This window comes from Aythya ferina, assembly GCF_964211825.1.
Source record: "Aythya ferina genome assembly, chromosome: W".
In the NCBI taxonomy this organism is placed as follows: domain Eukaryota; kingdom Metazoa; phylum Chordata; class Aves; order Anseriformes; family Anatidae; genus Aythya; species Aythya ferina.
The window spans coordinates 8,185,157-8,201,033 of record NC_140313.1 but is presented as its reverse complement, the minus strand read 5'-3'; the positions used below and the strand labels follow the sequence as shown (position 1 = coordinate 8,201,033).

General features: G+C 49.2%; 1 protein-coding gene and 1 long non-coding RNA gene across 2 annotated transcripts in view; both read right to left on the bottom strand.

The window, feature by feature from the left end:
* Positions 1-1,578: 1,578 nt before the first annotated feature.
* LOC311426354 (adenosine 5'-monophosphoramidase HINT1-like) lies at positions 1,579-5,157 on the bottom strand. Its single transcript, XM_084502811.1, has 3 exons — positions 4,961-5,157; positions 2,629-2,734; positions 1,579-1,924 (listed from the first exon to the last, which is right to left on the bottom strand). Exons 1-3 carry the CDS (start codon positions 5,104-5,106, stop codon positions 1,670-1,672), a joined length of 507 nt encoding a protein of 168 aa, XP_084358937.1. The 5' UTR covers positions 5,107-5,157; the 3' UTR covers positions 1,579-1,669.
* Positions 5,158-14,070: 8,913 nt separating this feature from the next.
* LOC311426378 overlaps positions 14,071-15,877 on the bottom strand; it is a 37,387-nt gene continuing 35,580 nt past the window's right edge. Inside the window, exon 4 of the long non-coding RNA XR_014686686.1 lies at positions 14,071-15,013. This is a non-coding gene — a long non-coding RNA (uncharacterized lncRNA). The remainder of the gene's footprint in view (positions 15,014-15,877) is intronic.

Below are 15,877 nucleotides of genomic sequence, written 5' to 3'. Positions count from 1 at the left end.
GGACGTTAACTTTCCCGGCAGCAGCCCATACAGTGCTGTGCTCTGCACTTGTAGCTAGAACAGCAGTGGTATCACACCAGTGTTGCGTCTACTGCCGAGCAGCGCTGGCACAGCATCAGGACTCTCTCTAACCCTCCTAGGGGGTGGGCAAAAAAGCGAGAAGACAAACATCACCAGGGCAGCTGACTTCAACCAACCAAAGGGATATTCCATACCGTATGATGTCACACTCAGCAATAAAAGGTGGAAACAGGAAGAAGAGGGGAAGGCTGGGCTCTCGTTGTGAAAACGTCGGTCTTCCTCCCAAACACCGGCTACGCACGTTGAGGCCCTGCTTCGAGGACGTGGTCAAGCATCGCTCATTTGTGGGAAGTAGAGACTAATTTCTTTCCTCTGCACTACTTCCACGTAGCCTTTATTTGTTTTGGTTTTTTCCTTTTTTCCCTTTCCCCCTTTCTTTTCCCCTTTAGTTAAATTGTTTAATTAATAATAATAATCATTATTATCAAGGAAGGATCATATAGGACAAGGGGGAATGGTTTTAAACTAAGACAGGGGAGATTTAGGTTAGATATTAGGAGAAAGTTTTTCACTCAGAGGGTGGTGAGGCACTGGAATGGGTTGCCCAGGGAGGTCGTGGATGCCTCATCCCTGGGGTCGTTCAAGGCCAGGCTGGATGCAGCTCTGGGCAGCCTGTTCTAGTGGTTGGCTAACGAATCAAGTTTCTTTATGAGGAACGGAGTCACAAAAATCATTTCATTTAGCAAGTTTCAAACACTAAGAGTATTTAATAGCATTTTAACGTTCCCACGCTCCAGTAAGCCTTGAATGTAATCACGATTAAACAAGGAGCAGAGCGAAGCCAGAGGTCTAACAAAGCACGAGAGGTGATCGCATTTAAAAGCCTTATGGTGCCTTTAGCTAATCCTTCTTCTAGTTACTGAACAACGGACTTCGTTTAGGGAAAAAAAAAAAAAAGACACTAAAAATAAACACAAAAAAAAAATAAAGAGAACGGCAGCCGAGTCTCGAACTTATCAGAAGCCGACTCAAGCATCCCAGAGCCTTCTACATCCTGTGGGAGGAATTCCTTCTCAAAGTTGCAAAACCCACGAGGAGGACCGAAAAGAAAGCGGTAGCAAAACTCCTAGGGTAGTCAAGAACAGGCTGACAAGCACCTGTCAGAAATTACACCCGGTAGAGTTTATTCTGCCTCCTCCTCGGGACAGGGGCAGACAACAGACAATGCCTGGAAGCTTTCTTCCAACCTTATTCTTCTCTGGTTCTACATCTGCCAGTCCTCAACGCGGCTATTTCGCAATAAAAGGGCACGCTTTTATTCGGGAGCAGGGGGAAGATAGCAAGGCCTCAAACACACAGCACATCCTAGATCGTCTTAGGAAGACGGAGACCCACAGGACCGCTGAGCGCTTCTAGCTTCGCGTTCCAAATGAATGGGCAAACCACCACCTACACGACACTGTCAACGGACCAAAACATTCTACACACGTGCGCTCCAGGGAGACGCCGTTTTAACTTGCGGAACTATTTCCATCGGTAAGACACGCAAGACAGAGGTGATATCCCCATGCTCCATCTTTATTGTGCAAATGCTGCTCAAAAGCTCTTTATTACCCTCCACAGACAGCCGTCCAAAAAAAATAATAAATCAAACCTCAACAGGGGCTAGACTGATGGGCAACATATGAAACCTATTCGGCGGCGACCCGTACGCGTGCAGTGACGCCTGCGGTGCAAAAACCTTAGCCGCGAGGCCGGCCCAACTGACCGCCACCCAGAATACGTAGATGTACACGATAGTCTGAAGGGCCCGAGGGTGGGCATTCACAGCCATCCGGAATCCATTGGTCAGGTCCAGGTTAACAGCACACTTCTTGCCAACAACCACGAAACGCCCAAGAAGCTGGAAAAAGGAAATAACGTCACCTAACGTGCTGTGCCACGACGCACAGAATGAACGCGAGCGGAGAACCACCCACAGAACACGGTTAGCTAATCCTTCACAATTCAACCGCCGCTCTTTGAATTACCCTCTAGACAGTAACAGACTACAAAACAGTCACAGAAGCTGAATTTGTCTTGGGGCTTAAAGCCCCCGTCATAGCTTCGGGCAACGTAAGCCACTCTGGCGGAAAATAAAAGCTTCACGGTGCCTTTTCTCTTGCGTGGGCTCACAGAGCCTTGGAACTTGACTTGCATAGCTAACAGCGAAACAAACACCCAAGCGCCGCTCAACCAGCTTTCCCTTTCCTCGCCTCTGACCTGCCCAAACCCCAAGCCCTCTTCTGCATAGTCAAGGCACCACCCCCGCTGTCCGGAAACCGTGAAAACGGGCATCAGACCGCACGCCGGAACAACGCTGCTTTTTGCACTGCAAGCGCGTAGCTGGAGACGAGCATCGCTTTATATCACTGCTCTCAGTCAAAAAGCTCAACTTCATTACAAGCTAGAGGCGAAAGACTACAGCATCGGACAACCCCAAATAGCCTACTGTGCGCCCCTCTGCAACAGCCAGAGGAAAAGAGGGGACGGGAAAGAGTCTAGGAAGTTACAAACCTGTTACAGGTACAGCCAGCCTAGCAAACAGAAAGCTCCCACAGTACTCACGGGTCCGCCAGAATCGTCTGCTTCACATAACCGGACAACTGCCTTCTCAGGAAGGACTAGGAAAAAACACTGGAGCCTGAGGCGAACTATCACGGAACGCAAGGCACTGGAGGAAGAGTAAACAGTTAAAACGTAGTCGGCTTCAGAGAAAGGCAACAGCTTAAGCAAATCACTATGCCCCACTGAACTCGTCCTACCGAAGCAGATTATCAGGCGCCCCAAACGCGCACGACAAAACAGCGATTCTTCTTAAGCGAGCTTTGAATAGGCAAAGTTCTCTACCTTCTACGCACAAGACACACAAACGGCAAACAATGGCTAACTGTCCTTCGGTTATGTCCAAATATTGCCTCGGCCAGAGGCAGGAAGGCATCTTCAAAGAACCTGGAGTAATCCGGCTGAGGCCGTATTAACTCTCCGTCCTCGAGAACGCCACGTACTCAGGGGAAGGAACGTTCCAAATTAGCCCGTTACGGCCGGACCGACGTCAGACACCTCCAGACCGAGGCCAAGGCATCACCTTCGAAACACGAATACCACCGACCTGTAGGAAACCATCAACTCGCAACTACTTGCGAGGGAACTCCCCAAATCACCAGCAGACAGAAACTGCATACGGCGCCAGAAGCAGGATCCAGCGCGCAAGGTGACGGGGGCAGCGAGACAGCCGAGTACTTCAGGTTAGCGACTTCCGCTATTTTTATTTGTTTTAGATGCGACTGAAACACTGCCGATAAGACTCGATTCCACAGATGCTTTGTACTTCTTACTCACCATCGCCTTTCACTGCACGACAATCGAGAATTATAAGCCTTCCTCACGCTCCTCCCTATAACATCGCTCAACCGTAAAACAGGCCTTCGGTACAGCGAGCTAAGCAAATTCAAGACCATTCGCTAGAGCCAACTACGCTCCAAAAGCGGTTCTAAGCCCCCGCCCCCTCCCCCCACCTCAAGTTAAGACCAAGCGAGAAACTGCAACTAATTCGTCCTCCAGGAAACGCGTCGCACTAAGAGCGGTCAGAGTAGGTTGTCTGCTCTCAAGTCACTCATCAGACTCAAGTTAACGGCCTGGTTCTCCAATCAAGCACAGCGTTCAGGTTACATACGTTGCTGCAGCCAGTACGGCCGAGTCAAAACAGATGCACGTGCGCACACACACACACACGCACACTCCTCGCGCAGCCTTCACCACGAAGGAGACAGGAAACGCGCCCTTTCGTAAAGGCGGGGCGCTACCGCAAGCACGGTTTCCGGAGAGCAGTTGAACGCTTCCAATACTCCAAACGGGCGGCAGCTGCAACATTACCGAGACCTATTAAGAAAGCGCTGTTCCAAGCAACGCGTCAACGCTTTGAGCAACCCGATCTAGTGAAACACGTCCCTGACCGCGGCAGGCGGGTTGGGCTAGATGATCTTTAAGGGTGCCTTCCAAGCCAAACCATTCTACGAGTCAGCACGCAGAGCGGGCAACGCAGCCCCTTTCACTAAGGGCCTGTTTTCCACGCTGCAGATAAACCCTGCCGTCAGAAGCAGAGGAAATCCCTAACTGTCCTATCTTTAGCATTTCAAACTTAAAAACAGCAACAACGGTTATGCTGGACACTAACTTAGAGTTAACACCTTGCAGATAACATCTGCAATTTTTTCATAACTCTCAGCAGCTGCTCACTTAGTTCCTAGCACGTTGCGGCGCACCAGCATCAGTGAACCTTGCCAGCGTGCTCTTATCACGGTCCACCTCCAGCACGGAAATGAGAGCTGGGAAGCTCTCGCAGCCTGCGGGATTGACTGGTTTCTAGGTGTTTAAGAAAGCTAGGAAAAGCTGCAATTCTTCCCTTTCACAAGCCACTTTGGAGAGAGCGCGCGCTCGTGTGCGCGGTGGGGGTGGTGCCATAACCAAAGCCTAGCACAGCCGAGCCGGGGCGTCTCTAGAACGCTATCACGAGGCGCATCAAGACCTGCATTTCTGCTACGCAGAAACGACTGATTGCGGTCACTACTGCGATGCTCACTGCCTATATGCATACAGTCCGAACCCCCAAGGAGACCGACTGCGCCGGCGACCCAGTACGCGCCGTGGCACCCCGGGGGCAGGCACCGAAGAAGCGCGGCGTTTTAGAGGCGCTGCAGTAGAGAGCGCCACGAGCCGGAGAGACCCCGACCGACCGACCGACCGTCCGTCCGTCCGTCCGTCCCTCCCTCCCGCAGCAAGGCCACCACCCGCCCTGCCGCACTCCCGGGACCCGCGACGGGCCCTCGTTTCAGAGGGCCTGCGAGCGGCCGAGGGAAAGGAAAGGAAGGAAAGACTCGCACAACAACGCCGCGGCTACCTCCTCGTCCACGACCGCTCATCCTCACGGAGAACGTTGGCGGGGACCTCCTTGCCCTTGCAGGCGACCTCTCCGAAAGCTCCGAAAGCAGCGGCAGCGCCGCCACCGGGCCAGGCGGCCTGCGCCCTAACAATCCCGTCGGCCATGACGGCGCCCGCTCGGTACAACGCCCCCTCGCTTCCCGCACTCGGCCCGGCCCTCCGCGGCGCTCATTGGGCCGACAGATCGCCGCCGACCGCCCCCGCGCCTCGATTGGCTGCCTCGCCTGCCCTCTTCCCTTGTCCCCGCCCTCTCGGCGGCTCCGCTCCCGTCGACCCGGTGCTTATCGGCGCTCAGGGAGGTCGCGTGCCCTCGGGGCGCGGAGGGAGCCGACCGGGAGGGAGGAAGTGGGCGCCCGAAAACGGGCTGGGCGGCTCCGCGGAGGGAATCTGGGCCCTGCACGGCTGGGAAACGAGCTCCACAGAACAGGCGCTCCGCTCATAGAATCATAGCGTGGCTTGGGTTGGAAGGGAGGGCGAGAAACACTCCGTAGCCGATAGCTTAGGCTCAGGCGAGGATCTCAGTGAAGTAGTAATTTACTCGCGATTGATTGCAATGGCGGGCGCCCCACAAGCAGGAGAGCGCGCCTACTAGTTCCAAAACACAGTTTATGTGCTTTTTGATGACAGGACCCTCCCCCGTTTCCCCACTGAGGGGGTAATCCAGGTTCACAATCTATCTGATGTGGTAATGTTTCTTCACTTATCTGACTTGACACCGCCATTTTCACCTAATTGTCCTAAGGAGTCTGGTTGTCTGCATTTTACGAGGTCGCCTGCTAAGCTTTCTTATCACTGCAAGCATATCTCAGTACCACAGTTCCTTCCCTCTAAACAGCGGAACTCTGCAAAAACAACGTTTCTATTCCCACAACAGGTACCGCAGGTATTTGCATTCCTTGTATAACCGAGTGTATTGGGCTGGTAAAACATGGAATTATTAAAATCCTCCACATATCCCCCCAGTACAACCATCCCAATTTTAGTAAGCCAATCAACACCCATAAAGCACGCCCCCCGCCCCCCGATAATCCTCCTAGATCGATTCCATAGCGAGTTTGAACTGGGGCACGTGCAATTTTCTTCGTTTCTTTTACAAGATCATTTACAGCTTTTCCTTCTGTTGTGGTTTAAGCCGGCCGGCAGCTAAACACCACACAGCCGTTCGCTCACCCTCTCCCCTCCCTCTCTGGGATGGGGAGAGAAACGGGGAAACGGGAAAGCGAAGCCCGTGAGTTGAGATAAAGACAGATAAATAATAACAATAACAATATTAATAAAGACAATCATTATGATAATAGTATTACTAATAATAACGTAGAATCATAGAATCATAGAATATCCTGAGTTGGAAGGGACCCTTAAGGATCATCAAGTCCAACTCTTGACACCGCACAGGTCTACCCAAAAGTTCAGACCATGTGACTAAGTGCACAGTCCAATCTCTTCTTAAATTCAGACAGGCTCGGTGCAGTGACCACTTCCCTGGGGAGCCTGTTCCAGTGTGCAACCACCCTCTCTGTGAAGAACCCCCTCCTGACGTCAAGCCTAAATTTCCCCTGCCTCAGCTTAACCCCGTTCCCGCGGGTCCTGTCACTGGTGTTAATGGAGAAAAGGTCTCCTGCCTCTCGACACCCCCTTACGAGGAAGTTGTAGACTGTGATGAGGTCTCCTCTCAGCCTCCTCTTCTCCAGGCTGAACAGGCCCAGTGACCTCAGCCGTTCTTCGTACGTCTTCCTCTCAAGGCCTTTCACCATCTTCGTAGCCCTCCTCTGGACACTCTCCAACAGTTTCACGTCCTTTTTATACTGTGGTGCCCAGAACTGCACACAGTACTCGAGGTGAGGCCGCACCAGCGCAGAGTAGAGCGGGACAATCACCTCCCTTGACCTACTAGCGATGCCGTGCTTGATGCACCCCAGGACACGGTTGGCCCTCCTGGCTGCCAGGGCACACTGCTGGCTCATATTCAACTTGCTGTCTACCACGACCCCCAGATCCCTCTCTTCTAGGCTGCTCTCCAGCGTCTCATCGCCCAGTCTGTACGTGCAGCCAGGGTTTCCCCGTCCCAGGTGCAGGACCCGGCACTTGCTCTTATTGAACTTCATGCAGTTGGTGATCGCCCAGCTCTCCAACCTGTCCAGATCCCTCTGCAAGGCCTTTACGCCCTCATTTGAGTCCACAACTCCTCCAAGTTTGGTGTCATCAGCAAACTTGCTCAAAATACCTTCTATTCCTACATCCAGATCGTTTATAAAAATATTGAAAAGTACCGACCCTAAAATGGAGCCTTGAGGGACCCCACTGGTGACCGCCCGCCAGCCTGACGCAGCCCCATTTACCATAACCCTTTGGGCCCTGCCCGTTAGCCAATTGCTCACCCATCGTATGATGTTTTTATTTAGCTGTATGGTGGACATTTTGTCCAGTAGGATCCTATGGGAAACCGTGTCAAAAGCCTTGCTGAAGTCCAAAAAAATCACATCAGCTGGTTTCCCTTGGTCCACCATACGGGTGATCTTATCATAAAAGGAAATCAGGTTAGTTAGGCAGGACCTACCCTTCACAAACCCATGCTGGCTGGGACCAATGACTGCTTTGTCCCCCAGGTGCGCCTCAATAAGTTCGAGAACCAACTTCTCCATGATTTTACCAGGCACCAACGTGAGACTGACAGGCCTGTAATTGCTAGGGTCTTCTTTCTGACCCTTCTTGAAAATCGGCACAACATTTGCCAGCTTCCAGTCTACCGGGACCTCTCCAAATTCCCAGGATCGTTGAAAAATAATTGAAAGAGGTTCCGCGATGACGTCCGCCAGCTCTTTCAGCACCCGGGGATGAATCCCATCCGGACCCATGGACTTGTAGGGATCCAGGTGGAGTAGCAAATCCCGCACACGTTCAGGGTCAGTTGGGAGTTTGTCATCCCCACCGTCCCTGTCCTCCAGCTCAGGGCACCCTGGGTCCCGAAGCCCATCATCGGCATTGAAGACAGAGGCAAAGAAGGCGTTAAGCGTCTCTGCTTTGCCTATGTCATTGTCTGTGAGGAGACCTTCCCTATCAAGGAGCGGCCCTATGTATTCTTTAGTTCTCCTTTTTCCATTCACATATCTAAAAAAAACCTTTTTATTTTCTCTCACAGACACAGCCAGCTTCAACTCTAGCTGTGCTTTATTTTTTTAACGTGTATGTGTTTTTTTTAACGTGTATGAAACAAATGATGCACAATGCAATTGCTCACCACCCGCTGTCCAATGCCCAGCCTAACCCCGAGCAGTCCGGCCCTCCTCCCAGCTCTTGCTGCACCCCCAGCCTGCTTGCTGGCAGGACAGAGTGAGAAGCTGAAACGTCCTTGGCTTGTCCTTGGCTTGGTGTAAGCACTGCTCTGCAACAATTAAAACATCAGCATGTTATCAGCACTCTTCTCATCCTAAGCCCAAAACATAGCATTCTACCAGCTACTAGGAAGAAACACCTTCATCACCAATCTATAAAACAGCAATTACTAAGGTTAAATTTTCCACAGACTTCTCCTTCTTGTGCAAATAATCCAAAGCTAAGCGATTTTGATACAAAGCAGCCCTCATCTTAGTATTTTGCTTTGCAATTAATCCAAGTGCATCTCCGGTTTTATTTACAACTATTTCTATTACAGCTTGTAACCTAATTATTCTATTAAGCATATATATTGGGGTCCTATAGCCCCAGGATCCGTCTTCTGCCCACGTAGCTGGATCATGTCATAAGTAGCTCAGTCCCAAAATAGTCTCTGGTGGTCCCTCTGGGGGTCTTCCATGATGAAGGCTCATAGTCTTCCCCTCCGGCTTTTTTTTTTTGTCCTTCTTCTTTGTACTCCTTGGCTGCATGTCAAAAGCTTGCACAGCGTTCCCTGCGAGCTTTGTCTTTTAGCCGTCCTTCAGCTTTTCCCTTCTCCTTAATCTCCTGGCCAGATATCAGGGGCTTGCATAGTGTCCCATTCAGAAGTCATAACCGTTAGCAGTTGTTCTGAAACCCCCAGGTATCAGAGACTTCAAGGAAAGAACATACGAATACATTTTCCTTCAAGCTCTCTATTGACACGCATTGTTAAAACATTCCTCACAATCCCTTATCTTCTTTTTAATATCCTCAATTCGTGTCTCTTTTTCAACTTTTGTCATTAATAACTGGATTTCATCAGTCCGTTCTCGGAAGGTCCAATTCTTAAGCAGCATAATTGACATATCCCCTTCCTTTTTTAATGAAGTCATTACAAATGTACTATTTATCATCCGGCGCATCAATAATGTAAAGCAAGGTATCATACAAGGTATGAATAATAACATCATTACAGCACATAAAAATAAAAATAACATCCTTTTAACCCATGGTCCACCAGGCAGCCATGAAAATAAATCCCAATCCATACCCTTCCAAGTTTGTGCTGGGACGTGGGCCAATTTTCTAATTTCTTTTGTTATCTGTTTAACCACTTTCCCATTATCGTCAATTTGTAAGCAACAATTAGAATCATTTAGTTTCCCACCCCCCCCCACTTCTGCTAGTAAATAGCAGAACAACATTCTATGTTGAAAAACAGCATTCCTCATCTGGGTGGACTGGTCAGCTAAAAGATCCAAAGCTGTCGCTGTTTGATTGGTTATTATTTTGAGGACAGCTTGCAACCTAATTATTCGATTCAAATTATAAATAGGTTCTCGGGCTCCAGATATTACCTCATTCGGGTTCCAGGTAGCTGGTCCATAATACTGTATGATTCTTTCAGGGGGCCATTCATTTTCTCTCCATTTTTGAGCACTACCTCCGGCTAAGGAAGCATCAATAGATCGTTTTTCTCTATTCAGATCATCATATAATTTTATTCCTAAGTGATTTCCTTGTATTTGTGACAATAAAAAGAACAAGGGCCTTATGTACCCCACATAGCATATTCCTGACCAGTCCTTTGGTAGCCTTTTATAGGCCTGTTTGCCACACACCCAATAACGTCCCTTTAGAGCCCACGTCCCATTTGGAAAAGGACCGTCCCATTCTCTTTTATTCCTTGGGGCGTGAAAATACAAAGTGTTTCCGTTACCAAGCGGTCCTGTTACAATGTTTGCCCCATTAGTACTCATATATATATACACCTCCAAGCTCCCGCACTAGATTCCCACTCACAATGACGACTAAGTTCTCCTTCACGACTTGTCATATTACGAGCTGACCAGAAATGTTTAAAGAACACTTGTGTCCCATGCTCATTTTGCCACCTCCAGCGGTAGACTCTTACCACATGCTGCTCCCTAGTGGTGTTATCACGCTGACAACTCAGGATTTGAACGTCGAATTGTCCCTTTGATTGTGCTCTTGCCATGGCTTCACATCCAGGTCCAAAAACTTTCTTATATGAGCATTTCAGCCAAGTCCCGTTTTTCAGCTGGACATGCCTAGCATTCCATTTCCTTTACTTGCTGTACAGTTTATAGGTCCACATTCAGGATCAGTACATTCATACCCAGGAGATAGAGCCCATTTACAAACGCTTTTTCCCACCTTTACTGTTCCTGTTCTGTTTAAACAGTATATACCTTTCTCTGACGAGTGCAATTGCCACGGGCCTTCTTCCTCTTTCCAGAATTGTGTACCATTATGAACTTCACTCAAATTACTAACCCACCGCTTAGGTTCAACCGGGCCAGCTACCCAGGGCCAACTTTCAGCTCCCCCTGGTCCCCCACAAACCCAGCAATTGCTAAGGTTAAAAGCCTTGGCCACTTCCTCCCCCAGAATGAAAAAGTTATTCCCATGGCTTAATTGCCCTTGTAAAAATAGTACCAGGAAGTATAACATCTTTCTGCGTCGTCCAGGGGGTATCGTGGGGGTGTGAGAAACGCCTTCAATCAAGGGGTTGGGCCCACTTCCAGGATCTATTTGAGCTTGGGTTACTGTTCAGCCTTTGAGGGTGATCCAGCTCCTGGGAAACTAATTACAATAGGTTAAAAAAAAATCTTATTTATTATATACACATATCTTTGCTTGCTTGTTTGTTTCTTTTTCCTGGGACAACCTGGCTTTAGTGCGGGAGAAGTCCGGTCGAGGCCCTCTCACTCGGCAGTCAATACCCGTAGGGGTTGCCTCCCTCGGTAGACCATACACACCGCAGTGGAGAGTCCTGCCCCGGTCTTGCCTTCTCCCTTTCTTCCCTTCAGGCTCATCCCCTTCTTCTGGCATCCTTAATTTATGCAGAGCCTTATTGCCAGAACATTAGTTCTTCTTTAGCTTTAATTTCAGTTCCCCAGGAGCGGACTCAACCCTCCAAGTTTCGGTAGTTACTGGTCCTTTTATTCTGGATGCATGGGTCCAACCCCTTTCTGCTGTTCTCACAGCTGTTTCAGTAGTAAGTAAAACAAGGTACGGTCCCTCCCATCGGGGGTTCAATGATTCTTCCCTCCAGGTTTTTATTAAGACCTTGTCTCCTGGTTCTATCTTATGAATAGCAAATCCTAAAGGTGGTGTTTGAGCCATCACTCCAATTTCTCTTAGCTCTTGTAATCTCCTTCCAATAGTAATTATATATTTCCGGATGCTACGACCCTCAACTACATTGTTGCCTAGAGGCATCCCTTGAGAATAAGGCATACCATATAACATTTCATATGGCGATAATCCAGTCTCACTGTGTGGTTTAGTTCTTATGTTTAGAAGTGCCAATGGTAAGCATTTCATCCAGGGCATTTGTGTCTCGATCATTGATTTAGCCAATTGTTGTTTTATTGTTTGATTCAATCTTTCTACTTTCCCTGAGCTTTGTGGGTGCCACGGAGTATGATATTCACAGAATCACAGAATTTCTAGGTTGGAAGAGACCTCAAGATCATCGCGTCCAACCTCTGACCTAACACTAACAGTCCCCTCTAAACCATATCCCTAAGCTCTACATCTAAACGTCTTTTAAAGACTTCCAGGGATGGTGACTCCACCACTTCCCTGGGCAGCCTGTTCCAATGTCTAACAACCCTTTCGGTAAAGAAGTTCTTCCTAACATCCAACCTAAAACTCCCCTGGCGCAACTTTAGCCCGTTCCCCCTCGACCTGTCACCAGGCACATGGGAGAACAGACCAACCCCCACCTCGCTACAGCCTCCCTTGAGGTACCTATAGAGAGCGATAAGGTCGCCCCTGAGCCTCCTCTTCTCCAGGCTGAACAAGCCCAGCTCCCTCAGCCGCTCCTCGTAGGACTTGTTCTCCAGACCCCTCACCAGCTTCGTCGCCCTTCTCTGGACTCGCTCAAGCGCCTCGATGTCCTTCTTGTAGCGAGGGGCCCAAAACTGAACACAGTACTCGAGGTGCGGCCTCACCAGAGCCGAGTACAGGGGGACGATCACTTCCCTAGCCCTGCTGGCCACACTGCTTCTTATACAAGCCAGGATGCCGTTGGCCTTCTTGGCCACCTGAGCACACTGCTGGCTCATATCCAGCCAACTATCAACCAATACTCCCAGGTCCTTCTCCGCCTGGCAGCTTTCCAACCATTCCTCTCCCAGCCTGTAGCTCTGCTTGGGGTTATTGCGCCCCAGATGCAGGACCCAGCACTTGGCCTTGTTGAACTTCATGCAGTTGACCTCAGCCCATCGGTCCAGCCTATCCAGATCCTCCTGCAGAGCCTTCCTACCCTCGAGCAGATCGACACACGCGCCTAGCTTGGTGTCATCTGCGAACTTACTGAGGGTACACTCAATGCCCTCATCCAGATCATCGATGAAGATATTAAAGAGGACTGGCCCCAGCACCGAGCCCTGGGGAACACCACTAGTAACCGGCCTCCAACTGGATTTGACTCCATTTACCACGACTCTTTGGGCCCGGCTATCCAGCCAGTTTCTAACCCAACGAAGCGTGCGCCAGTCCAAGCCAAGAGCAACCAGTTTCTTGAGGAGAATGCTGTGGGAAACTGTGTCAAAAGCCTTGCTGAAGTCAAGGTAGACCACATGCACAGCCTTTCCCTCATCCACCAAGCGCGTCACTTTGTCATAGAAGGAGATCAGGCTCGTCAAGCAGGACCTGCCTTTCATAAACCCATGCTGACTGGGCCTGATCGCCTGCTTGCCCTGCAAGTGCCGCGTGATGGCTCTCAAGATAATCTGCTCCATGAGCTTCCCTGGCACTGAGGTCAAACTGACAGGCCTATAGTTGCCCGGGTCTGCCCTACGGCCCTTCTTGTAGATGGGCGTCACATTTGCTAGCCGCCAGTCAACTGGGACCTCCCCCGATAGCCAGGACTGTTGATAAATGATGGTAAGCGCCTTGGCCAGCTCCTCTGCCAGTTCTCTCAGTACCCTCGGGTGGATCCCATCCGGCCACATCGACTTGCGCGCATCCAAGTGCCGTACCAGGTCACCAACCATTTCTTCGTGGATAGTGAGGGCCACATTCAGCCCCCCATCCCCTTCTGCCAGCTCAGGGTACTGGGTATCCAGAGAACAACCGGTATTGCCGCTAAAGACTGAGGCAAAGAAGGCATAAGCACCTCCACCTTTTCCTCATCTTTTGTAACAAGGTTTCCCCCCCGCATCCAGTAAAGGATGGAGATTCTCCTTAGAATTTTCCCACTGAATACCTAATTAGATTACCACACCAGAGGAAATAATCTAGCAGATAAAGAATACCACTTAGAATATTCCAATACCACTTAGAATATTCCCACTGAATACCCAATGATTGACATAATAATCTTATTATTTTAGAAGTAAAGTGTGTGCCCTGATCAGAATCAATGTACTGTATTATCCCATATCTAGGTATCAGGTGTTCTAATAAAATTTTTGCCACCATTTGTGCCGTAGCTCGTGCTACGGGATAAGCTTCTACCCATTGCGTTAAATGATCTACTATTACCAATAGATATTTTATCCTCCCTACCTTGGGCAATTCAGTGAAATCAACTTGTACTCTCTCGGAAGGCCCATAAGCTGTTTTTCTCCCTCCCGTGGCTGCTTGTCGAAACACTTTCTTATTTATCTTCTGACAAGGTAAGCAACGTGGTGTAATTGGCTTTGCTATTTAAAAACAAACAAACAAAAAACAAAAAACAACAATGCAACCAAATTGTTTTAGTAAATGGTCACTTAACACCTGTGTACCCCAATGTGTTTGTGCATGCAAACGTCCCAATATTTGCTTATCGGTTAGAAGACCTCCGCGCTCGCTTCGGAACTACGTTCCGTCTCAGTCACACTCTTACACACACGCAGGCAACCGAATCCCACCCAACCGAACGGTATACGCCTTAAACACTTACGACTCTGTCGTCTTCGTCCAGATCTTCGCGCGCAGAATTACGGGCAAAAACAATGCTGCAGCCGGCAAGGGAGCTCATAACAAAAACAAAATCTTTGCTTACCTTTATTCAGGTTCAAATGGCATTGGTTCCGGACAGGAGCCACCAAATGGTGGGGCGCCTCTCCTAGATTAAAATCCAGGAACCAAAACCATCCCGGACGAGCCCCCAAGTTGTTATAAATAGCTCAGTCCCAAAAGAGGACTATAATCAAAGTTTACAATTTATTAAAAGAATAGAGGTAAGCAAACGGCGCTGGGTGCGCCGGGAGTCTCCGCTCCACCTAGTCGCACACCCGTTACATCAAGATGCTGATTTTTTATGCTCCTAGACTAATACATATTCATTACTATTTCTAAAAAAAAAAAAACACAACGGAGTTATTATAATTAGTTCCGGAATCTGAACCCTCCTACTGGAGCATGCGTATCAGTCTCTGGTGGTCCCTCTGGGGGTCTTCCATGATGAAGGCTCATAGTCTTCCCCTCCGGCTTTTTTTTTCTTGTCCTTCTTCTTTGTACTCCTTGGCTGCATGTCAAAAGCTTGCACAGCGTTCCCTGCGAGCTTTGTCTTTTAGCCGTCCTTCAGCTTTTCCCTTCTCCTTAATCTCCTGGCCAGATATCAGGGGCTTGCATAGTGTCCCGTTCAGAAGCCAGAACAGTTAGCAGTTGTTCTGAGACCCCCAGGTATCAGAGACTTCAAGGAAAGAACATACGAATACATTTTCCTTCAAGCTCTCCATTGACACGCATTGTTAAAACATTCCTCACAGATCATAATAGGCCTTCAATCAAGGGGTTGGGCCCGCTTTCAGGGTCGATTGGGGCTTGCGTTACCATTCAGTTCAGCCTGTCGGCGTGATCCAGCTCCTGGAAAACAAATCACAATTTTATATGGGTTTAAAAAAAAGGTTCTTATGTTATTTTCTCGGGTGTCGTGGTTTAACCCGGCTGGCAGCTAAACACCACGCAGCCGTTCGCTTACCCTCCCCCCTCCCTCTCTGGGGCGGGGGAGAGAAATGGAAAGTGAAGCCCGTGAGTTGAGATAAAGACAGTTTAATAAGACAGGAAAATAATAATAATAATAATAATAATAATAATAATACAATGATGATAATAGTACTACTACTACGTACAAACAAGTGATGCACAATGCAATTGCTCATCACCCGCTGACCGATGCCCAGCTTAACCCCGAGCAGTCCGGCCCCCTCCCCCCGGCTAGCCACCCCTATATATTGTTTAGCATGACGTCAGATGGTATGGAATACCCCTTTGGCTAGTTCGGGTCACCTGTCCTGGGTCTGTCCCCTCCCAGCTCTTACTGCACCCCCAGCCTGCCTGTTGGCAGGACAGAGCAAAAGGCTGAGATGTCCTTGGCTTGGTATAAGCACTGCTCTGCAACAATTAAAACATCAGGGTGTTATCAGCACTCTTCTCATCCTAAGCCCAAACACAGCATTCCACCAGCTACTAGGAAGAAAATTAATTCTGTTCTAACTGAAACCAGGACATCTATCCACCCCTTATTCCATACCATTTATGTCATGCTCAGGTTACA

Bases quoted from the DNA above. Each gene is read 5' to 3' on its own strand.
- LOC311426354 (XM_084502811.1), bottom strand. From the start codon at position 5,106: ATGGCCGACGGGATTGTTAGGGCGCAGGCCGCCTGGCCCGGTGGCGGC. The intron at 2,735-4,960 runs GTAGCCGCGGCG...CTCTTCCTCCAG, and splicing joins GAGCGGTCGTGGACGAGGAG to TGCCTTGCGTTCCGTGATAG. The intron at 1,925-2,628 runs GTGAGTACTGTG...TCCTTTTTCCAG, and splicing joins CAGACGATTCTGGCGGACCC to CTTCTTGGGCGTTTCGTGGT.